This window comes from Amphiprion ocellaris, chromosome 9, assembly GCF_022539595.1.
Source record: "Amphiprion ocellaris isolate individual 3 ecotype Okinawa chromosome 9, ASM2253959v1, whole genome shotgun sequence".
Classification (NCBI taxonomy): domain Eukaryota; kingdom Metazoa; phylum Chordata; class Actinopteri; family Pomacentridae; genus Amphiprion; species Amphiprion ocellaris.
This window is the reverse complement of record NC_072774.1, coordinates 21,287,587-21,313,077: the sequence shown is the minus strand read 5'-3', so window position 1 is coordinate 21,313,077 and position 25,491 is coordinate 21,287,587. Positions and strand designations below refer to the sequence as shown.

At 39.8% G+C, this 25,491-nt stretch overlaps 1 protein-coding gene across 3 annotated transcripts in view; it reads right to left on the bottom strand.

Moving 5' to 3' along the window:
- Window positions 1-14,741: 14,741 nt before the first annotated feature.
- bcam (basal cell adhesion molecule (Lutheran blood group)) overlaps window positions 14,742-25,491 on the bottom strand; it is a 50,777-nt gene continuing 40,027 nt past the window's right edge. The window contains exons 10-17 of one of the 3 annotated variants that reach the window (XM_023262439.3): window positions 24,225-24,366; window positions 23,499-23,623; window positions 22,635-22,776; window positions 21,387-21,407; window positions 20,772-20,804; window positions 18,661-18,802; window positions 18,069-18,168; window positions 14,742-16,802 (exon numbers count right to left, since the gene is read on the bottom strand). In XM_023262439.3, coding sequence (XP_023118207.1) covers window positions 16,800-16,802; window positions 18,069-18,168; window positions 18,661-18,802; window positions 20,772-20,804; window positions 21,387-21,407; window positions 22,635-22,776; window positions 23,499-23,623; window positions 24,225-24,366 — 708 coding nt within the window. In that variant the 3' untranslated portion in view covers window positions 14,742-16,799. The remainder of the gene's footprint in view (window positions 16,803-18,068; window positions 18,169-18,660; window positions 18,803-20,771; window positions 20,805-21,386; window positions 21,408-22,634; window positions 22,777-23,498; window positions 23,624-24,224; window positions 24,367-25,491) is intronic. The other 2 variants (XM_023262440.3, XM_055013628.1) reach the window with 2 other exon arrangements.

Sequence of the window (25,491 nt, the reverse complement as noted above, 5' to 3'; positions counted from 1 at the left end):
CTCTTTGTGAGTCAGTTTCCTCAGTGATGCTGCAATGTCACTGAAGTTTGGAATATACTTGCCAAGATAATTGACCATGCCAAGGAAGCGTTGTAGTGAAGTAACATCAGTGGGGACAGGCATGTCAGTGATTGCTGCAGTTTTGGATGGGTCCGCTTTCAGGCCTTGGCTTGTGAAGATGTGGCCTACATAGCCGACCTGGTCCAAGTGAAATTTGCATTTGTGTGGATTTAACCTGAGGTTGACCTCTATTACTCGTTCAAGCACTATTTTCAAGTTGGCATCGTGTTCAGCTACACTACGTCCACCGACAATGACGTCATCAACAATGACTGCACATGGATAACCTGCAAACAGCTGATCCATTGTACGCTGAAACACCTCACTTGCTGAGCTGATACCAAAGGGCATGCGAAGAAATCTGTAGCGTCCAAAAGGAGTGCTAAATGTTGTCATCATTGAGGATTTCTTGTCAAGACATATCTGCCAGAAAGAATTCTTTGCGTCTAGCACAGAAAACACTGTTGCCCCCGACATTTGTGCGGCAACCTCTTCAACACTCCGCATAGGGTGGTGAGGCCTTTTTAGTGCTGTGTTAAGGTCTTTGGGGTTGATGCAAAGTCTGATGTCTTGTTTGTCTTTTTTATGTGCTGCTACCATTGATGAGACCCAGTCTGTGGGCTCACTGACCGGAGTTATGACACCAATGTTCTGCATACGATCAAGATCAGCTTTGACTCTTTCCTGCATCGCAACCGGATGTGGTGTGCTGGTCTGACTACAGGCGGTACATCAGGGTCCACTGTCATGGAGTATGTGACTGGCAGTTCTCCAAGGTCATCACTGAAAATGTCTTTGTGTTGTGAGAATGTCTGTGTGCTGAACTCCTTATTGCTTTCCGTGGAAACGTGATGGACATCAGGGCTCATTATCATGATTCCCATGTTCACATATGCACAGAATCCCAGTAGTGGTGTCACATCTTTATCCACTATGAAGAAAGGCAAAAAGTGGTGCTGCTCCTTTAAGAAGCACTTCAGTGTAACGTTGCCTTTTGTCTCTATTTTTGTGCCTCCATAAGCAATGAGATTTGTTATTTTCTTTTGTTCAGCAAGTTGCTCACCATTATTGGCCTGGTTGAATGTTTGCAGAGACATCACATTACATTTTGCTCCAGTGTCCACTTTCATTTCAGTTGGTCTGTCATTTATGTATATAGTAACAAAGCCTTCATCCTGCTCTTGAGGTTCAGAGTTCACACAGTCAACATAATTGTCCACTTTAACACCATTAACGTAAAATGTCTCGTCTTCCCTTAGTGTAGACTGATCTATCGTCACTTCGTGTACAGGGTGTCTGAAAGGCTTTCTGTCTGGGTTACGCCTGTTCTGACTCTGCGGCCTTGACTTGCAGCACTTCCTGTAGTAGTTCATTTTCTTGCAGTTGTGGCATTGTTGTCCAAAAGCAGGGCATTTGTCTCGCTTAGCTGCATGACTATTTCCACAGTTCTTGCATTTTGTGATGATCTGTGTAATCTTTGGCTGGTACTTTTTGTTAGAAACCGGTCTTATTTCATCAACATTGGTGGCTTGCGTGGCCAGTGTCTTGCTATTTTCTTCAGTCATTTCATGAATGCGACATATTGAAATGGCTTTTGGAAGTGTTAAGTCACTATCTCTCAACAGAGATTTCCTTAAAGAGTCACTGGTGATGCCACAAACAATCCTGTCACAGATAAGCTCATCAGCTAGATCTCCAAAGTGACAGCTTTTAGCTCTGATCCTTAAATCACTGATGAAAGACTCAATGCTCTCACCTTGCCTTTGATTTCTTGAGTGGAATTTGTGTCTTCCCATTGTTTTGTTGCTTTGAGGATTGCAGATTTCATTAAACTTTCTTTTCAGGCACTCTGGGTCCTCTCTGGACTCCGCTGGGATGATGACGGCTCCGTCCGGGCCGGGTGCGCGAACCTCCGCTGCATATACAAACGAGCGCTCTCGTTCAATGGCTTCCGCTCCTGCCAGGTTGAGGAGAATATAAGCCCTTGTCTTCGTAGGTTTATCGGAGTGTGCGGCAGCAACAAAAATATCATACTCCCGTTCAAAAATACGCCCATTCTCGGCGACATCTTCATTGAACACGACGGGGTCTGGTCTGCGAAATCCGTCCACCATCGCGTCAGCAAAAAAACAACAGGTTGTCCGGCGAAACAGCTACTCACAGGCGAAAAGTCCGTTAAACTTCTGACATTATGTTGAAACTTGTTCCTTTGTGTGAGTCAAGGATCACACAATGTTGCAAAACGTTCTACTTTATTAACTAAACGATAGCTTGCAGAGACAACATCCTGATCACATGACAACAACAAACCGCGCACAGCATAGTGTGTATATGTGATTGGCTGCGCTGCAACAGACGTCAGAGACATAAGTACGGTGGCTCATTGCGAACAAACTCAACAGTCATTTAGTCAAATGATCTACAAAAGCATTTTTAGAAAAAATTCATATATCCCTTTTTGATCATGAAAAGGATAAACGCCTTGTTTTTCAATTTCAATTTTTGTATTTTAAAACGAAAATCAAATAACCACTCGTTTTTTTGTTTTTCAATACCCGTTTCAGAACGGAAAATCCAATTACCAGATCCGTACACGGACTCTTTTAACTTTTTCTTTTTTTTCTGATTAGTGTTGATTTTAACTGCAGCAAGCAGCTGTTCAGGAAAAAGCTCTGATAAACCAACTGTACATTACTTACCCAGTACCAAGCTACAGGCAGACACATTTTCACGAAGAACTTATAGAAGAGATACTGTTACTTACATCTGTCAGGTGAACAGAAACACAATTAAATATGATTTATTATGTAGCTCCATCTGCTGAATGTGTCCCCAACAGCGAAAAAGATCAGATAATGCAGGTTTACTAATTTGGAAAGTATTTTTTAAAAATCATTTTAAGTTACTTGGTTAAGAAAGATAATGTCAGTAACAGCAAACTGACTTTAATATTTTAGATGGGTACCTGCCATTTTGCAAATAACATGCAATTTTGCAATGGAACTCATTTTCTGTTGAATACAGTTTCTGATATATAACAGAGAGAGCTTGGAAATGAAATCTTGTCATGCAAATGCAGCCAAAGAATATGCAATAACAACAACAAGCACCACTAGATGGGGGTAAAGCCCAATAATACAGACTGTGAGAGAGACATTGACAGAAAGCGAGTGAGAGAGAAAGCCAAACAGAGAGAGCGATCACCGTGTGGACAGGTGGCCTAAATCTTAGATTCTTTCCGAGATTTTGCCTGAACTCTGCTCTGAGATCTAAGCTCAGATGTTCACGAAAATATGCTACGGCAATAAACACATGGGTGAAATCTAACATTACAGAGACACACTGAATACAAAGGATCTAGAGAGCACATGGGGGAGTTAGAAGCACATACACAAGTACATACACACACACACAGACACAAGTACATACAGAGTAAATCAAATACACACACCCACATGCAAAGTGACTGACAGCTGTGTCCATAATCACCCAGGCAATTGAACATAGGGGCCACTCTGCCATCTGTTCTCAACATTTCTCTCCCATTCCTCACCCCCGTTCCTCCTCTTTTCCCACCTCAGCAGGAAACAAGGCAAACTGAGGGGCTGACTTTGGTAGCTGGGATGTCACTTTAGAAAGCAGCGTGATATTAATTGGTATGGGTTTTTGGATCTACTGTTTGTGTTTGTTTTTTCTTTTAACTTGGGTGGCCATTTTTCACAATTCTGGGGGATTTCACTGAAACCAATTCACTGAAGTCACTGTGTCAGTAGTTATTACCTTTCATGATACATATTTCACTCATTCCCTAAGGCAAGATAACATATCATAAGCCTGAAATCTTATAGGATTGTCCCTTAAATATTTGCTTTGTTTCTTTCTCCTAAATGATCTGTAGTCTGTCAGCTTGTAGTTTATCTTCCTCTAAAGGGCGTGGTCAGTTTACCAGTCTAATATGGAGATCTAAAGCATCTCCAATGTAATTGCTGGCTTAACCCTAGACATGTCATGAACAGTTTTAAGCAGTCAACGTCATGGAGGAGCATTTCTAGTGTGCAACTGGAGGGTACCAATTTCTTGTCTCAAAATTTCAGACTGCTGGGGTTTTGCACATGACAAGCATAAGGAATCTATCCTGTCAACCTTTGGGGGTGAGGCTTTCCATATCATTTTTCTGTAGAAATGGGTTCTGGATTAAACACAGCCGAATTACTCCAATAGTAAAATTAGCTCTTGTGTAGCATAGCATAGTTTTAGAGTGTTTTAGCAAAATCATAGGTCAGTTGGTGCTCTCAAACTGCAGCCAGTGTGGATTATCTTATGTTATCCTGTCTTATTTTATCTTATTCTAGCAAATGAACAACAGTGTAGAGTTACATCTACTCCATTTTATGCCAGGAGGGGATTATTTTCACGGAAAAAAATCCGATATATATATATATATATAACCTTCATGCATAGATGTGTTTTTAGGCTTCAATCCTGACCAGAGCGGGACTTTAAATGTAGTAGGTCTACAAGGAAAATGGTAAATACCTAACCATGTTAAAAATATACAAATCATGAAGAATTACAAGAGCAGCCAGCCAAAAACAAAGCATGCCTGAGAGAGCCAAGGATTTACTATTCAAGGGTCGAGTAACCTCTGGGAAAGTATTTCCTTTAAATCACTCTGATGTAAAGCTCTGGTAGAGTAGGTATAATATTCCTGAAATATGATGGTAGATAAGCACCAGCGGCCTTTAAGGTCTTGATGTCCATATTTTTATCCAGTGCTTAACAGGACTAAGAGTCTAAAGCCACAATAGTTACTCTGTGAGGATGTACCTAGACATCATGGTATTTTTTAAATGTTTACTATGCTTGCCTCCTCCATCACAACAACTAATTCAAGAGGGATCATGTATATCTGTACCAAATGTCATGACATTCATCTGAGACTGTTCAAGACCAAACTTGTTGGCCATATGGTGATGCTGGATAAAAAACAATTGATCACCAAAGACATTAGGATACAGCCTCAAGGTACCATAAATGACAATAAAAAATAGAACTCATCCAGCCAATCTACCTGTTTAGTAGCAGTAGTAGTAGTAGTAGACACTGACCAACATTGCTGTCCCTATGCCTAAAACTTAAGTTGTCACTTGTCATCTTCATAACCTTCTCTCAGTATGTCTTTATGTAATATCTCAAAAGTATGTCACAATCTCTGAGGCTTGAAAAATACTAAGAAAAAATTCCCTTGTACTCATGGCATAACTAACTTTATAAGCAAGGGCGTGTGTTGTCTAGAAACACAGAGGTCAGATACAATTTCCCAAACTCTCACTTCAAATTTAACATATATGGATGACTGTGGATTCATCTCCCTTAGCCCAGTCAGCTATATGCTTACCTTTATTAATGGTTAACCATCACTCCTTCCCCTCCTACTACACTCCTTGGAACTAACATGCTATAAATTATTTCCTAGTTTCTAAAGGTCCTCCCTTCAATCTCTTTAGGCTTTCATAACTAAGGTATGCATGCCTGGCCCACATTGAAAACAAATATCACCCTCAATTACCCAAACACCATGGTATAAACTGATTAATGAGGGAATTAAAATTAATGATGTTCCATAGAGGAAATTTTTTTCCTGGGGCGTGACAGAGCTTATCAGTGGTGGGTACAATAGCTGTAGTGTAAACGCAAGGCTTCTCCCTCCCTTTTCCCATCTCCCTCCATCGCTCTGTTTCCCTGGCAAACTGTCACCATCACTCATCGCCAGCTTACATTCCCAGCATTCCCCCATGGCACCTGGCTCATGAGAGAGAAAAAGTAGTGAACATGCACTCGAACACACATTCAAAACTGAGAAAAAAATGCCCACCGCACACACATTTTCACATTCACATTCCACAATCATATATTTTTTCTTCCTGAAAACTGACAGGTATTATTCACAAAGATGGAAATGAATATAGTAACCTGACTTACATTAGCACCACCCTGTGCCTCTGTGTGCTTCTCCAAAACAAGGCTAATGGCTCATTGCAAACAGCACAGGCCAAGCCAGTCATGCTGAATCTCCCCCTGCCATCCCATTGAGACTTGCAGCTCATCAGGGGGGATAATTAGTCTGAAGAGCTTTAATGATACTATCCTAATAGCTACAAAGGCACAATGAGAGGCAGGAGTGTGTACATGTGTGTGTATGTGTGTGTGCATGCATATGTGTGTGTGTGTGTGTGTGTGTGTGTGTTTGTATACATGCATGTTTGGGCTCTGGTGTGTGGAAAAGTGTGAGATGTGCCTTGAAAAGGGGATGAGTATGGGAATAAGTAAGTACAATCTTGATTTGTTAATACATGTGTTTATGAGTGTGTATGTGGACAGCGATAACATGGAAGGTGATGGGATGATGCATGTTTTGTCTGTCGGTCTCCAACCCACACATGCACAGACACACAAACAAAGTTCCCTCACTTGGCCTTCTCCCACTTCCTCTATCATTGTTAGCATTACAGTGGAGCAGCGAGCTCGCTCATGGCTTCTGCAAAGCACAACGCTGACACACAAAACCACTGAAATGGTGTATGTGTGTGTTTGACAGACAAAGATATAGCGGTGGGGAAGCATTATGTATTCATATTGGAAACTGCTGTGAATATAAATGAGCATGAGCACTTTGCTGGACACAAGCAGCTGGGAAATGCAAATTGCACTGCATTACCATAAGTAAATATATATATATAAACTAGGATACAATAACGGGTGCATTGTATGTGATATGGCTACTCTATTAAGCACGGCATCGTATTTAATTTATGTGAATGTTTTTTTTCTTAATAACCCAATATTTTTTATTAAAGATTTGTGAGTTCACAAAATTAAAAACTGTTTAACTGCAAACTGTTTTCTATAAAGTAAAAGCAGTGCAACCGATTCCAAAGCATAGCAAATTCTGTCCTAATTAGTTTGAGTATGTAAAGCATGCAAGACCATAACACAGACAAAGAAAAAAAAATTAACTGTCTCCAAAATACATCTAGAGAATAAAACGTCTCATCAATGCAGATATGGATTTATTGCAGAAAAGCAAGAGACCAATTCTTCCCAAAGTAATCAAATTCAATATGCAAGGAAAACTTAGTTCTTCCTAAATGTAAAGTATCTGACAAATGATTTAGCAAATGCTGCACTGAACAGACTTCAGATGATTTCCAATACTGAAGCTTCTTTGCTAGTGTCAGGCAGCAAGCATCCAAAAAAAAAGGTACACAGTGCCTCCAAATTTCTGAAAACATTTCAGAATTGGATCAGATTGCACTATTGTGCAACCTCTGAAGAGACTTCAAATCATTCTTACACTGAAGTACAAATTCAAGTGCAAATAAAGCCTGAAAATTATTTTGTGTCACAAAAACACCTTTTCTACAGACAGAGAGAGGACAGAGGGAAGCAATAAACAATATTAGTGTGTTTGAGGATACAATCATCACATGCAGTAACAGAACTGCATCAACTGATGTTGAAATGTTTGGGTATATCAGATATGGAAGGAAGAGATCACGCTACAGTCTAATAATGCATTAGTGCTGATGGGGTGATGCTGAAGTAGATCACATACATTGTCAGTAATGGTTTTCTCAGATAAAGGCCGCCGCTACAAAGAGGTAAACCCCACAGGGACTCCATTTGGCTTTCCTTGCAATCATCGCACACTTCTCTAAAAACACCATATTGGGCGCTGTTGCCATGGATACATGCCAATTCATTCCTCCTTTTCGGGCTTTCGTTTTTCCAATCAATCTTTCTATTTCTGAAAGGTCTGTTAACAACTACAATAGCTACTGCTCCATACCAGAGCATGTTGTTTCCTGAGTGTAAGCATGTCTTGAAGTGTCTTTGAAAATGTGCCTGTATGTTAGGAATGCAGTAAGAAAGCTTTACCTGGGGGCACACTATACGTCAGGGAAACAGAAAAATAACATCCAGTGATCCAAAACAAACAGATCCACACTGTGTAATGCTGTTAACAGCTGCTCATCACTGTGATCATGAAGTTTATGATGCATATGTCAGCTCTTACACACAAAGGCACACAAGCTTTGTCACACGCACAGCCCCAAGCAGAGGAAGATGTACCGTCGCTACCACCAGTTAGGCCTGCCCAAAGTCCCCTGAGCAAAGCTGGAACTCATTGATAGGTCTTCACACAAGAGGGAGAAGGCGACTCATATATCACTGCAAACCTGGAAAGTCCCTGCCTGCAGAAAAAAATGTCACCCACAGAACCATGGAAATGCCACAAATTGTGTTACTAACTAAGAGTTAATAAAAGAAATGCTGGGCGAATGGTTTGTCGATCATAGTTTATTTTATCTCAGCAGTCTGTTTGTTGCCTAGTATCTTCACGCCTGAGAAACATAAATAATGAAACAGTAGACATGGCACTACACCTAGGAGACCATATGAACATGCTTTTTTCTAAAACAAAATGTCTTAACTGTACCGTACAATAATCTGCCTTCATAAAGGTAAAACATACAGGAAAATTTGGTTTTATCACTGAGAACTGTGTTGAAATTCAATGACCAGACACAGCTTGTCTAAACAGAAGAGAGGGATGTGGTTTAAATAATTTACAACACAACACATAACCATACCAGATAAGCTGCTGCAAAACATCATGCAGAATATAAAACAGCAGGTTCCACATATTTAAGCTGATTCAAAGCTTTGTTGTAATTAATAATCCAGTCTTGTGACTGATTAATGATAAACAAAAATGATTATCCTGAACAGGACAATGCAGATTTAGCAGATTTTTGAAAAGACAGCAAAAAACTGTTTGTTATGAAGACATTTTGACTTAGAAAAAGAGTTCAGTTGCACCTCAAGAGAGAGTCTGGTCTAACACATTTCCTGTTATGTATGACAGTTTAGACAGAATGACATTGACAGTCTTTAACTTGCACATTATTTGTGTTTTACACATGCAACGGAGCATGTATTAAACTGGACTGGCTTTTCCCCCTGAGCTTTTATGGCACCACTGAAAACTGTCAATTCTTGTTCTATTTATTTTAAACAAACTGCTGTGGCTGTTGCTACAAACGTAAAATGCATCATTTCCTGTGCAGCAAAGGGAAGAACTTCCCTGAAGGCTAAAACAGCAAATGTAAATTTATTTTTCTCATTATAGACTGAATTGATTTTGCACTGCATATTTTTCCAATAGAGAAAATACAGCAAAACTAATAGAGATTTTTAAGAACGGTGTTACAAATTAGTATTTTGAAAGATACATTTAAAGAGAGCCCTTTGAATTAGAATTATGGCTGAACAATGTCCCCCCATTTGACCACAACTGTCTTCTTTCTGTGGCATAACAGTCAATCTTTGAAATGTAACACCTAACTCTGGCTCTCACCCTGTATGGCAAAGGTCCACTGGGCAAATGCACGTCTTGGTGGCAGTTCTCCAAATTATTCTTCCACATGAAGCATATACACGGACACACACACACAGATGAGGCTGGGATGTAGAGCACATTTAGATGTAGAGCAATTAGTAAGGAATGTAAGCCCCTCCAACCCCACCCAGCATGTGGTTCAAAAACGAAGCTCGGCCTCATACAGCTTTTCAGACTGTTCAGGTTGAAGCAGCTTCATATAGTACAGAGGTCAATATTGTGACCAGAGAGTGAAGGAAGGAAACACATACTGTACATTTATATAGTAAGCATATGAACCTAGTGATGCAATATGAAACATACCAGACATTGTAAGGAAGGGGAGTGGAATATAAGGGCTTTGGAAGTCAATAATTTACATTAACACTTATAGCAGTTGAGAATCTGCTAAACATCTCTCACAAAAACACTTACTCTCCTTACATTCACATTCCTTTTGCCGTCCTGTGTTTGTGAGGTTATGCAGAGCTACGTCCTCTGATCTAGCATCAAATAAAGTGGACATGTCTGATAAGCTGATAAGGATGCAGCTGAGAGAAAAACCAGGCCTCCTAACTTATTCACACAAACAATTATTGCAGGTTAATGCAGGAGAAGGTAAACCTTGATCCACGTAACACACTGGCACAGCAGCTGTCAGTGACTAAATATTGCTGTGTTTTCTATTACTGCACAAAGCCGCTTGATAAGACCCCTCTGTCTCTGTGATAATCTTTGCTCTTTCATCACTGGAAAGTGAGTAGTATTTTTGCATCAAGGCAAAGGAAGTGGGAAGGGTCACAGCAATGGAGGAGTGGTGTCAAAAAGAAGTTGAGGTGAAAAGGGGAGATTGAAAATGGAAAATGCGAGGTAAATAAGAAAAAAGTCAAGTCCCATCTAGTTATCTCCACATGCCCTAGCACTTGTTAAACTAAATTAGAGACACGGAGATAAAATAGTGATTATTCTAACAGCAGGAGGAACGAGAGTGAATATGAGAGCAAAAGAAAAGGAGGACAGGGTGGGATACAATGACAAAGCTCCATTAGAAAGTCAGTGGAGCATATGTTAATAATTATCAGGTTTACTCATGGGAAGCTCTATTGCTCTCACTGTCACTGCTATTACTATTACAGCACACAAGGGAATACATCCTTTTCATAGCCAGTGTGTGTGAGCATATGCATGTGTGATGGAATTAGAAAAAAGAGAAACAGGAGACCGAGGGAGCGATATAAGCAGGCATTCTGCTGGATGATGTAAATGCAACCACTGCTTTTCCCGGCCCTGTGTGTGTGTGTGTGTTTGGCCTCAGGCAGGTGTGTGAGTTTTAACATGTATTTTTTAAAGTGAGTGTTGGGCAACAAGGTCAAGCGCAAGGAATGTGCTACCCTTTCATTATGTTACACAGCCCAACACGCTTCCAGCCTTTTCTGAGCACACACAAGGACATACATTCAAGACAGACGCAATATGTGTATGTAACTTTACTTTCTTTGTGTGGTGATGTGTTTGGTAATGTATTTCTAAGTGTAACGATGACTGAAAACAGAAGTGTGTGTGGGGGTTTTATCCTCCAGACAGCTGCTGCGCTGTAATGTTAGCCGGTGGGAGGGACCTGTAGCATGGACAGAAGTTCTCAGAGGACGCAACTCTCAACAGCTGCTCGTCAGTTCCTCCGGGCCTTTCTCCCTCTTTCCTCATCTTTTAACAGCAACTTTCTTCTCTCATCTTCCCCCACGCCTCTCTCTCTCTCTTTCTCTCCCTCCTTCCCCCCTTTCTTTCTTTCTTTCTTTCTCCTCAGTGGGCCCCAGGGGACTTTTTTTTGCTTCTGGCAGTACTTTAAATCCAGCGTGGTGTGTGACTATGTGCAAACTCAAATGCACTGTGAGGGTTTTCCAACACATTGTATTCTATCGGTATGCTAGCGAATGAGTCCTTGCTTCAGTTTATCACAAGATTTTACAGTAAAGGTGATCTGACTTATACTCTTCTTTTCATCATTTTTTGGTTCTTTAAGAGGTACGCCTGTCCCTCCATGAATCTCCATACTCCACCTAATCGATGAGCTTTGAATGAAATGTGACAAACAAGTTTACAGGCTGCCTAAAACATAGGCAGACAACATATTTTTAAGCTTAAAGTGCTTGAAAGTCATGAAACTATATATATGTGACATCCTGTGGTTGAATCACTGAGTAGTTAATCCTGATTTTACTTCAACAAGTCAGTTTGAAACAGCTCTAAAGAGTAAAATAAACATTTCACTTCATGTTATAAGCAAATCAAAAGATCCCATCTCTAGAAATGTTGTCATCTACCGCTGCCGTCTGCTCTAGTTAAAAGGAGGACAACGCACTATTGCCCACCCATGTCATCAGAACATGGCTGCTTATTTCACATGTGGGACTTGTGTGATGTTTACCGTGTGCTCTTCTGGTTTGTAGCGGGAGGTGCTTTGGCGATTAGATTAGTTTTTGAGTGTGCTTTTTGGACAACGTGTTCAAATGGATCTGGTTAAAAATAGCCCTGACCTTGTGTTTTAAATAGTTTAAGTAAATCTTGAAGTTGGCCTCAGACCCTCATGGAAAATTTAAGTGACCTCTGACCAATGGGAGCTGATTCACACACCACCATTCCTTTAACTTAGATGAACTCAAAGGGAGTTAATCACATAAACACAGTGCTCAATTATTCAGTTAATCTTATTTTAAACACATCGGTTCTATGTATTTATTGTTTTCGCTTCCTTGTTAGACATTCCTCTCCCTTTGCTGCACTTATCTATCATTCTCTCAGACGCAACACAAAATGGCCAAACCAATTAAAATTAAAACCCACCAGCTGCGCCTTAATAACCAAACATCCCACAGGTGGTCTGGCTCTCCTGAGTGGCACCGACTCACACACTTATTGGTGCTCGAGCGACGGGAGATCGGACACGACTCGGTTTAATAGCACACTCACTGATAGAATCAATGAAACAAATCTCCCTGGCTGTGAGATAGATATCAGAAATAAAGCAAATACATGCAGACAGGTGCACACACACACACCAAATACACCAGTACCATCTCTCTGTTCTGTGTCTCATAATCACACCCAACAGATACCACATTCAGGCTACACAGGATATTAAACTTTAGGACTGGGGGAGACAAAACACATTTATCACTTGCTCTTTCATACTTTTTCTCTGTTCACCTGTCTGCCTTACACCTCCACTCTTTGCCTCCATTCCTCCCACTGTCCTCCCTAATCTTTTTTTTTTCTATGGAGCTCATATTTGTTTAAATATCAGAGCCAATGTAGATTTATGACATCTTAATGAGGCATTCTCTGTGGTCGTTTGTCACCAATCACTCGTTTCATTTCCTCTGATCCCAACAGCAACTCATGAGTGCTATGCTCCTATATCCCCCTTCAATCCCCCTACTCTTCTCTCTATCCTGCCTTTTCTTCTGTTCTTTCAAAAGTCTCCATCAGTTATCGTCTTCATTCTCTTCTTGTTTCCATGCACCTATTAATCTCTATATCCGATCTTCTTCTTGCCACATTGCTCTTGGGGTCATGCATGCTCCTGCCGATGCAGAATGATGGAGCACATGTTGTCAGCGAGGTTGTCACCACAACCAAGTTCAACCTGAATCCATCTCAGCAGCGCAGCATAAAAAATAGCGTCTATTTCTCTGTGTGTGTGTGTGTGTATACAGAGCTAAGGCCGAGCCAAGTGCCAGTGAGTAACCCTCAGATCCAGGCTGAACACACAGAAGGGACAGACAGTGGCTGTCATCCCTCAATAGGCTGACACTAAATGGCTAAATCAGTTTAAAGCTACTGTAACTAAACCCAGTGAAGGGAGCAGGAAGACTCCCAGTGGGTAGAAGGAAGGAGGAGGGAAGAGGGGAAGGACATTGGGAAGAATGACAGTAATCCTCCTCATTGTTAACAAGACTGAAAAGCACTGATCCTCTCATTCTTTGTGAAACAAAGCCTGAGAAGAAAAAACATACAGTAACTTGACATGCTCTTGATCCATATCACACGCTAAAATCCTGGTTTTACTCTGCTAATTTTTATATTTCATGCATTCATTAATCACAATTACCAACAGTAAAGTTTGTCCTTGAAGCAAGACTTTTAAAAGAAAAAATAACTCTCTTCAAGTGACATTATAAATTCTTCATAAAATGAGTGTAAACTTCATTCTTTGGAGCCCAGGATTTCCATCGTAGTGGAAAAGCATCTGGAACCCTTCAGTATTTTTAAGCTTTATGGCAGGTATTACAGTATAAAGCCTTGAAAAACGCTGACACAACGACACTGTTACTTGCATTCTCCATTCATTAGTCCTGTCCAAACATACTCTATTACTGCTTGCTTTCATTTTTGCTGCTTTGTATTCAAAGCACAGATCGATTTTGCCAGGTCACATTGATGGGAGACTTTTAATTTCCTAATGGAAAGCCACCAGTGCAGTGGGTGTGTGTCAGGACGATGGCGCTGATAGGCCCGAAACCAAGAAGCTGGGTAGGTTGGAGCAGAGCATTATGTAATCTTGTTGTTTGAGGGAAAGGACATTTTTAATGAGAATGAACCAGCCTAGAGGATTTTCTCATCTTCGCTCCTGATTAATGGCAGTTTTTGATAAAAGAATTTGATTATGATTGCAGCTAGTATTGATAAGAATCATCCTACTAACTGTTACTGATCCATGCTGAAAGTTGGACAGCAGTTGTCTGATGATTGATGGATTCATTTAAACTAATTTCCAAACATAAAAGTGAACAGACAAAACGCTGCATCATGAAGTCAGCAACAAGCTCATTCACAAAGCAGTTATTGATGCAAACTGTGGGCTTCCTCAATTTGTCTGCTGTCTGCTCTGTCACAACAAATCATAAAATCAATCAATGTTCAGAAAGATTTACATAATGCCTGCTATATCAAAGAGATTAAAATTTGCTGTGAGATGTGAATCAGTTTAGATGTCATCTTCTAGGAAATCCAAAAAAAATAAAAATAAAATGCTTCAAGATCAATTTGGTGTTTGGTATGTGAAGATTTTGGCGACAATACTCCAAAGTGTGTAAGCATTTCCGCTGCCTTATCATGCGGCCAGACAATGCTTCCATATGACTTTGTGTATAATAAACAGTAGACTTAAATCCAAAAACCAGCTTATGAAAATTGCTAGTTGCAAAGATATGAATAAAACACAGACAGTACACGAGTGTGATTGGTTTTCTTGAGTTATTTCATTATAAATTCTACACAGCTGGAACAAAATAAAAAGATACATCAACACACCACAGAAGTCACAAACAGTGTACCACAAAATATACAGTATACCATACAGAGAGAGAGAATTAAAGCACTGAGAATATCTCATTAAAAAAAGAATCTAAAAAAACAACTCTCTTCTCTTAGCAAGTGGAAAAGCATGGGAAAAATAAATCAGTAGTTTGAAAATTAAGAAACCCCTTTCTAAAAACGACTTTTATACCACTTTTTTTTTTAATATATATAAAACAAGTCAAAAAACAGTTCTCCAGGTTCACTTATCTATCCTCACCTGCTGTCACAGGCTTGCTAACAGTCAGTATGTTTATGGCAAGATCAGCAGACAGACAATGAAAAATGAAATCAGCCTTCTAGGCGTAGATAGTGGTTTGAGGTGACCTTTTTTATAAAATAAAAAAGTCAAGGCCATTAGTTCCAGTGTACAACAAACTAAAAGGGCGTGTTAACCCGCTATCATAACTTTTTGGCCTGTCAGCAATGTAGGGAATAAAAACAAAAATGACATTAATTCGTACCTAAATACATAATAATTCTTCCATTTGGTGAAAATAAAAGGTAACTCACAAACTCCATCAAAAGCCCTGATCCCTCCCATACCTTCCCTTCCCTGCTTGGTTCAAAGTGGAACAAATGTGTGTCAGTGTTTTCTCCTAACAAGTGAATCTGCGACTACTGCTCTGTAACCCCTGAAAGTCCCATTTTGTTGTCATGAGAAAACATAGCAGACTGTAGTTTGAGGTTGTTCAACATTTCGCCGAATTCCACCAATTTTACAGTGAGAGCTGATGATAATGGGGCTTTCTGAGCAGAGCCACTGAGTGGTGTGCTTGTAAGAAAGGTTTCTCACTTTTAAGCCGTCTACCTTCGGTTCCATCTCAGAGTAGAGAACTGAAAGGCTGCAAAAGACTCTGTAAGAAATAGTAGCAATTACGGCCAGCAGCCTTGTAACCGCAGACACCTTGTACTCCACGTCATGCACAGTACTCCTGCTTGATAAACAGGGCAACCAGTATTTGAACTTACAAAGAAAACAAGAAAGCAAACAAGCGAACAATCGGTGTGCTCACATAATATACAAGTGTGCTGGAAATGGCGAGAACAAATTTGTACAACCGAATAGCTTGCGTGTTTGGTGGCTTTTTAGCTGGATTTAAAAAAGGCAAGCAATTGTAGAGAAAGGATTGACAATATTAAATGCCTGAGCTGTTGCTAATAAAAGCTAATTTGGGAAACTGACAAAAAACAAAACATAAACATTCAAAGGTGGCAAAAATACAATTAAACAAACAGCACTAAAGCAAACACACATCTTCTTTGAGCAAAAACATTACTGGCACGTGTGCCAAACAGTGAGCCTGGTAATTAAATATCGTGAGCCAAAGTCATTACTTGTTATTGAGGCAAATCAAACAGAATAACAGCCTTATATTTTCCCCAGTAATACCAGCAGAGAGCAAACAATTTAAATGCAGACTCCAAAAGAGAAAAGATGTTCAGTGAATGCAGACATACACTCCAAAAAATTACACAGTGGTTTAGTGGCATTTTCTCTGGGGTAGAAAAGAAACCTTCTGCCAGTGTGTTTAAATTAGTGCCAGTCATGCCTCACTGTACGCCTCTATTCTGCAGAGGAGTCGACCAAAGACGTGATTGGAAAAAGAAGCTGCAATAACGTTCCCCAGTGTCACATTATGGTTTTGCACGTCTTGTTTCAAACCTGTGGTAGCACGAGGTGGATGGAGTCCTGAAAAAAACTATCTTTACAAAAAAGGAAAGAAACTCCACCCACCTGGTCTAATCCATGTTACAAAACAAACATAACCAATGCTGAACATGGTGTGCACCCCAATGTCCCCAAAATACACCCATCTCCCTGCTCCACCTCATGTTGTCCCCTAATGTAGTAAAAACAAAAATTAGGCCTGTTGTCTTCAGAACCGTTGTCCTTCTCCCTTCGTCTCCACCGTGATTTTTCTTCTATCCTCAGATTTCATCACTGTCAGAGAGAAAAACACACAGTCATATATAAATATCAGTTTCACATGATTAATTTCTGGTAATAAGGAACAAACCCTTTTCTTGCTTTTTCTTTTCAACAATTTAGAAAAAGTGGGTAAAATGACTACTTTTATTAAAGAGTGACAGGAATACAGGACACACACACTCTTCATTTCTATGGCACTAACTGGGTTACCTAGTGCATTAAAATACACACAAAAAAATAGATAACACAAAAAAAGAATTAAAACATAAGTAAAAATATTGAAATAAACCTAAATAAACCTTTCAAATGTAAAAGTCAAGATTGATTAAAAGAGTAAAGTGACTCATGTCTGTGGCATGGCAGCAGCCATGTGGAAGACAGCTTACAGGGTGACATTTTTAATGAAATCTGAGGAAAAAACATCGCTTGATAGGATATGGAGAGACAGACTTTTACATCTTGAACTTCAAAAGCTGAGCAAAATGTGTCTGCAATCTTCCTGCAGTTCCGAAATGTCATCCAGTATGCCGTCATGGTTTCAAAAATCACATAAAACAAGGCTTGCTTCAAGTGGCGACTGCCACTACCATAAATTTTGTGATGAAATGTTTTACATTTCTGATGACATTTTCAGATGACTCCCTACAGCTGCCACTCTGTCATTTGAGCCGGAGGGACCTGCTTTCTCAAACCTGCTTTCTTTGACGTAAAACTGACTTTAGACACTAAATCAGCATGTCTGAGGTATCTGAAAATATTTCTGGTGGCTGTATTGCTCATCTTCATATCAAACTGCTATGAAGGATTTTCATAGACAAGTAAATGTCTGTCGGATCATTTTCAGCCTTGCGGTGTTACAAATCCAATAACGACAGTTTACTGCGGTTCAGTCACCATTAAATTCTTTCACACCTCCAAATAATCTGAATGGACTTTACCTGCATTAATTAGCCAAGTTAAGTGCATTCCCTGCTGGAGGAAATCAAAACATGACTAAAGGCATTCACCAGTTTTTCTGATGTCCCCTGTAATAGGAGCCCAAATTTCACAGGCCTGACTATAAATATTCACTAAATGGAACATTTATTTCGTTAAAGCCTCTGTTATCATTCATTGCACAGAACTGTCCTTGACTTGTCCCTGCACACTGCTTATTTGTGAAATGCTGGAATAAAAAATGACTACATTAGTTATGTTAGTGTGCCCTACAAGGATCAACTACAGCGTACTGTCAAGCCACTTAACGCCCTCGTCCCTCCCTGTTCCCATTGACCTAACCTGTTCTGTATGTGTTTTTTTGTTAAGCAGACCGGCCTCCTCGTTGGATTTGTCCGTCTTCATCTCCACCACAATATCATTGTTCACCTCCCCAGTGGCCCTGGACAAAGAAATAGGCCAAAAAAACAGAGCAGAAGCCAAAGAAAATGTCAACGATGTCAAGTGTGTGTAAGGAGTGAGTATATTCCTGGCAAAACAAATTGATTGAAACATGTCAACTGCTGAAAACTGACCAAGGTTAATGTTTTATATTTTGTAGTTCTCATAACTTCTCTGGCATTAATGGAGTATATCCTTTGACTTTATTCTGAAAACCTTAAAAGATTTACTCATGTTTTGTAATTAACTGCATCAGATACAATAAAACTGCTTTAACCCTCTAATTAGACGGAACAACACAATTACTGTCAAGAACCTCTTATATCAAAACAGGATAAAGCGGACAGAACAGTCTGAGTATGAAAGGAGTTTGTTTTCCATCTTTTTCACATAGACCCTGATGACAAACAACAACAAAGTGTGAACAATGTTCATTGAGCTGCACAACATAATTACAGACAACATTTCTTCCATCTGTCTCCTCTTTACTCACACTTCCTTCTTGTCCTTCTTGCTGCAGGGTAGCTTGCTCTTCTTGCTTAGGAAGTAGATAAGGGCCACCAGCAGCAGGAGCAGCAGAACACACACCACCACAGCTATCACCACCCCGCTGGAGCCTCCCTGCTGCTTGTCAGCTAAAGTGCCGCAATGGAAGGACACATGGAGGGAGGAATGGAAGGTAGGGTGGAAGGAGGGGGGGTGGAAGGTCGGTGGGATAGTGGGGGAAATTTGAAGGAAGGAGAGAGGTGGGAGGAAGGCGTGGGGGGTTGATCACAGTGGAGGAGGTGGAAGGATGAAATGGGGAGTTTTTGATTTGCAAGGGGCAGTGGTGGGGAGTGTTTGATTTGTTTGAAAAGTAGGGCGGGCAGGGAGGAAAATGATTTCATTTGTGATTTGATTGGAGGGAGAGAAGGGAAGGGAGAAGGTGGGATGGATGGGATCCAGGTGAAGACAGTGGACGAATGGATGGATGGATGGATGGATGGATGGATGGATGGGTGGGTGGAGAGGATAAGGGGCGGGGATTGGGATGTGGGGTTAGTCTAACTTTTGAATGCAATGACTGAAATGTAATGGGACCCAATAATGGGGTCTGTATGCTCACAGATAATACTAGACAGCTGACCAGAGCCAGAAAAACCACACTGAACATACTCACCCATCCACCTACACTTGTATTACTATACTTAAGAGGACATGCTGTTACTGTAGTTCTCTCGAACTGGCATTGCTCTTCAGCGATTATGACCCTACTTAACCTGTGAAAAGATTTTTGAAGGCTATTATTGATGCCAATTTATACTATGTGCATGGATACTTGCTGGTGTCCTGTAAAGGAACAGTTCAACATTTTGAAAATTATCTATCTTGTCCAAAGGGGAAAAAAATAAAAAAAATCTGTTGACCAGCATGTTTAAAGCTCCTTGTAACATTATATCTCATTTGTTAAATGGTTTTAGAGCGGGTTATGTAATAGTCTGCTCCTTGGCTGGGAGCACGGACTTCCTGGCTTCTCATTTGGTTTCCTGGCAACTTTACAGTTAATTACAAGACTCCAAGAAACCGTCTACTAGTACTTGTGCTTCTCTTGGTGGTTGAATTGACCTCACCATGGGGTAAGTTAAGCTGAGTTAAACACAACTGACTATGGTGTGAGCCTGCCATTATGCTCTGAGGTGTTATGTTAAAGGACAGGTGGAGAAAAGCTTTGTTCCTACTAATCCATTACAAACGAAACCGGAAACATTTCCACCTAAATGTTTCATTAGAAACAGAATTCGGGTTGGCCATTGTGGAACGTATGAACTCCTCTCTGAATCAACCACCAAAATAATGCTTTACTTTATTTTATCTTACTTTAAGGAAATCATTAGGACAGGTAACCTACTGGATACAGTCAGTGTGGAACCGCATCCCTGTCTTGCCGTTATTAATCAAAACAAACAAAATTACATATTGATGCTTGTGTAAAACTATTTTTTATAGCCAAGACTAGGCACTGATAACAATACTGTCAAACTGAAATAATAATGTCATTGATCATGTTCAAGGTAATTCAAGAAATATTCAGTGACTGTTTGAGCAGTTGGTCAGTTGTTTTAGACTGCAGGGCATTTGCCACAAACTCCCTTTATTAAGTTTTTCCATCATGAAGATTCTTTTTTTTTTTTGCTCACTCATAATATGAGGGGTTTGGATTGTTTGGATTGTTTATTAGACCAAAGGACATATTTTTAATTGTACTTAAGGATATGTTAATGTATACTGAAGGAGACTGATGGAGGTTTTCTGACATTTTCATTTTTTTGGATTCAATGTGAAAATAGTCAACTGATTCGTCTAAAAGCAAAATAATCATTAAACTTTGAGCTGTGTGACAGTGTGACAGCAACGTTTCCTTTGTCTTAAAATAGCATTCCTTCCTTTTAGTATTAAAAGCGTGTCCTCTCAACTACAGCAATACAAGTACAGATACACAAAAGCTTTCGCTTTTGTAGACACAAATACATTAACCTGGTGTGTAAACAGACATCAATACACACACAGTAACTTACAGTTCTAGACGAACACCATACACATGTCAACAGGGTTAGCCATACAGACCTGACTTTAGCACAGGGTTTCCAGAGAGCAGCACTTTGAGAAAAAGAGAGTTTCTCAGTCCCATAGCATAGCAAAGCAACAACCACAACACACACCACTAAGAGCACACGGACAAAAAGGTACACAATCTACATACAGCACCCGGCGAGTGGAAACAGCGAAAGGAAAAAGCGAGAAAGAAGAAGGCAGTCAGACAGAGGAGGTGATCAAAAAGACACAGTAAAGAAACAAAGAGAGGAATGGAAGGAATAGAATAGAATAGAATCCTTTATTGTCCCCAAGGGGCCACAAAACTTGTAGTAGCATCCACAAAATATAGGACAGACATCATACAAAGGTGACAAGAGAAGAAGAATAACAATGTACAATATCCACAGTGTTCGGTAGCAAGAGGGCAAATATACAAGAATACAGTACAGCAGAGGAAGGTGTGTGTGTGTATAAGTGTGTGTCTGCGTGTGTGTGTGTGTGTGTGTATGTGTGTGATTTGTGTACGATGGTAGGGCTGGGGCAAAAGGAGGTGGATGAAGGGGAGGTTTCTAAATTACAGGGTCTGTACAACAAAGAGTCCTGAGAGAAGAAGGGAGAAGAGGAGGAAGAGGGAGAAGGCTCTACCTTCGGCTGAGTTGTCAATTGCTGCAAGAGAGGAGAAGAAAAAGAAGAAAGGGTTGAGGTTATGGTGATGCAAAAGAGCAAACCTGGGCTGGGTAACATCAGCTGTTCTCCATGCCTGCTATGTGTGGGCATGTGTGAGTACATCTGTTTAGATAGAAATGTGTCAATATGTGCATGTACAGTCATGTTGAAGGGGAATTTCTTTTTAATACTGGAACAGGTCAGAGATTTGTGTGAACTACTGAAGCATCTTATTTATTAACAATGTTAGTGACTGGTCAAAAGTGGTTGCTTGTAAATGTGCCACTGTCCAGCCTAGAGCATGAGCCATGCAAACAAGGACAACTGCCAATGTTTTGTAAATGGAGGCATAAGTTTAATAATTTATATCTGAATACTTGCAAAATATGTAGTTCAGAGTTCAATATTCATGCAGTTTAGAATGAGTGGAAAAATCTGATTGTAATAGATGTGTATAATAAATAGCTTGTCATTTAGTCTAAACATACTGGCATTATGTTGGTGTAAATCACAGGACACTGTGTTATGTTTGTAATGTGTAATCATAAAAGCAAAACCAGACAACATTATTACAAGCGTCAGGTGAGGTCAAGTTTCATAATCATTATTTCTTCATTCAAATATTAGCATCTTCTTTCAATTAGCTAACTGAGTTGGCTAAATAAAAGTTACACCTGTCAGGTACGGGGCAAAACCTACAGGCATGAAGCTGGGTGGAAAAGCAATGTTTGTATTAAATTCTGGGAAGTCTATCATAATTTAATTCCATTTGTGTGTCAGCCTGCCAGGGTAAGTCTGGGATGTGTGTGTCAGCCTGCTGTGCATGATCTTGGGGCCTGAAAATGTAAAACTGCAAGAAAGATTTGTAAATATGTATAAATTCAGTGAGCAGGTTTCATAGTAATGACTGGGGTGCCATCCATGAAAATCCACTTCTCTGTGTTACATCCATGATGCTGGGCACACAACTAATCTCTAAACAACAACTAATTAGCTTGGCGCACACTGTTTTAAATTACTTACAAATATGCTAAGTCTGAACTAATTCAGGGATTGTGCAACAAAATGTCATATTTCTAAGAAGACTGAGCAAATATCTGTTCGCATTGTTTCCCATAGAACGTGGTAAATAGATAAAAAATCTTTAGACAAATTATGAAAATATAGAGGTGAAGGAAGGGGGAAGATACAGTAGCTTCGTCATTGCTGCCACCTCTTTACACTGACCTCGTTTGCGAGTTATCAGGAAGGTCTTGCTATCTGTTCCATCACTGTTGGAGGCCTGGCAGGTTACACCGTCCTTCATGACCTCAGGAGTAGCTTGTAGGGTCACGGTGCTTACCGCCTTGTTACCTTCCACTGATACTGACTGTTAGAAGTAAAGAATAGAGGAAAGAGAGATGGAGGAAGAAGGGCAAAGTGAAGACATGGATTTTTACACATTTTCTTATCATCTGTTGCCTATATTATAAATTTGGGGTTTATTATTAACATTTTTTTAAATACATTTTTGTAAGAAATCACAGTTCCTGTGCTTTTTAGACAAACTACTGTTGCTTTATTCTATATTTCTTCTCATTTCTCATTGAAAAAATCTGTCCTTAAAAACGGTCAGTTCTACAAGTTTAGATATCTCTCATCTTTGATCTAACATGCAACACTATTTGCTTCTGACATTATCCACTTTTTCAACAAAATCATTAAAGTTTTACCTCACTTATCGGCTTTTTTAATATTTTAATAATGAAGCTGTACTCCCTCTGTAAGTTTCTTTAAAGCTGCTTCATTTGAGATTTTCTTAGTCTCTTTTTTGTAGAGCTTCTGAAGTTTAAGATAGCAGCCCAACAAGATGTTAAGATGTGAGAAATCATGCTTCAAACTTCCCATGTTCACACAAATGACAATGCTACAAATGGCTACAATGTTGTGTTTGAAATACATCTACGTCTCTGTTTTTATAGTTTTAACATTACTTTCAGGAAAGTATCGATGATTCACTAAGTGATTCCTGTAAATTGCAAAGACAGAAAGAGGTCAAACTCTAAAGCATTGTTGTCTTTGCTTGTCTTGGCTATGTTTTTAAAAATGTACCTCCTTTCCTGAGGGCTTCCATTCGAACTGAGGGATGGGGAAGCCAAAGGCCGAGCACTTCAGAGTAACCATGTCTCCTTCCTTCCCCACCTCTCCGACAGCGGGAGTCTCGATCATCGGTTTTCCTGAACGAGGAGGGTAAACAAAGCAAACAATGCAGCAAGATCTCAAACACACCTACACACACAATTCCATCGCATAATGGAATTAATCACTGCTGCGGGAACTATCCACTCGAAGCGGTTTCCTTTGAATATATAACTTCCTTTTCCTGGCTAAAACAATGCCCTGCACACTCTAACACTGAGCATAATTAGTGTGTGTGTCTGTGTGTGTGTGTGTGTGTGTGTGTGTCTACAATGGTGGTAGTGCAGGATGGGTGATTTACCTGCTTACAATACAGTGTAAAGTCCCATTTGTTTCCAAGAAATACGCCTAACATGGCTTCAAGTTACTGGCAAAGCATGAAGGTATGTAAATATAGCAATAAACAAACTGAATATTGTGTAAATTAGGAATGTGACTGTGGTTTAAATATGCTTGTGAGTACATAAAAATACAAGATGCTAATGTGATTAAAATTATTAAGGAAATCTTGTTGATTTTTTTTTTTAAATAAAGTATGCTGCCGATACCGATCTGTGAATGTGAGTATATATGTATATGTATATGTATATGTATATGTATATGTATATGTATATGTATATATCGATGTGAGTACATTACCTTTGACAGTGAGGTTGACACTAGCCTGGGCTGTCAGATCTGGCACCGATGGAACGGCTCCAACACACATGTACTCTCCGGCGTTCTCATAAGAAACGCCTTCTATTGACAGAGTGCCGTCCTGAGAGAGCACCTTAGAGCCCTGGATGAACACAAACACACCAAAATAAACAAAATAAAACCAGTTGGACACACACCATCATCCGTCTGTTGTTTCTTTTAATTCTCTGTGTTTGAATGTGAGAGTAGAGCAGCACTGTGAATATGTAGTTTGAAGGCATACTGCCATGCTGGGAAAGCAGAAGAAGAATCTTTACACACAGTATTTGAAAGCGCAGTGAAAACAGACCACAGTCAGTCCTCCGTGATGAACCTGTCTCTTGCAATACTGCTTGACTTTTTTTCATTGGAATCTGTCTTTCTAAGAACAAACATGTTCTCTACTCTGAAAACCAACAGCTGGTGAGTTTCTATTCCACCCAGGAGACACAACAATAGATACACAGGCTACAACAACAGGCCTGACACTAGAAGTACACTCTGCACATAACAAGTGGAAAAGCAGGGATAAATCCCAAACGCACCACAAGTATCATAACCGCACATGGTTGTACAGTATCAGAATGCACTACGATACTTCAAATGGACAGTAACAGTGAAAAAATCCTCACCTCCTTGGTATGTTTACTCTTGAAAAATAAGTTTAGAACATAATATAATGTGCATTGTCTGTCAGAGAAAAAAAACTATGTTCTTCTTCCTGCCATCAACGCCAAACAGTATTATCTTAGAATTCAAACAATCTATTTCCATTTTAATGTTAAGTTTATCTTTTTAATAATCACATAAGAGTAAGTGGAAAGTGAATTGCTCATCTTATAACCAGATGGTAATTAAAAATTTTAAAGATAAAAAATACTCAAAAGTTGTACAGAGATACAGTTAATAAATGTGTCATCAGAGACATGCAGCATGTGTTAGTGTAGCTATTTTTCATTCAGACAATGCAACAAGCACCAGGGTCTGCTCTCCAGTTGGACACAGCACAACATAGCCTGTGTAGCAGGTTCACAACTGACTTTAACAGGAGCAAACACAGACATAAGGGCTCCAGTGGAAAGTAGCAGCTGCACTGCCAGTTCAGTATCAAACACAAAAATAATGTCTTGTCTAAATAAAAAAAAAGAGCCCCGGAAGACATTAAATATTTAGTCATCATCTAGCCAGTGCTGTAAATATATAACACTGATAAGTCTGCAGTTTAAAA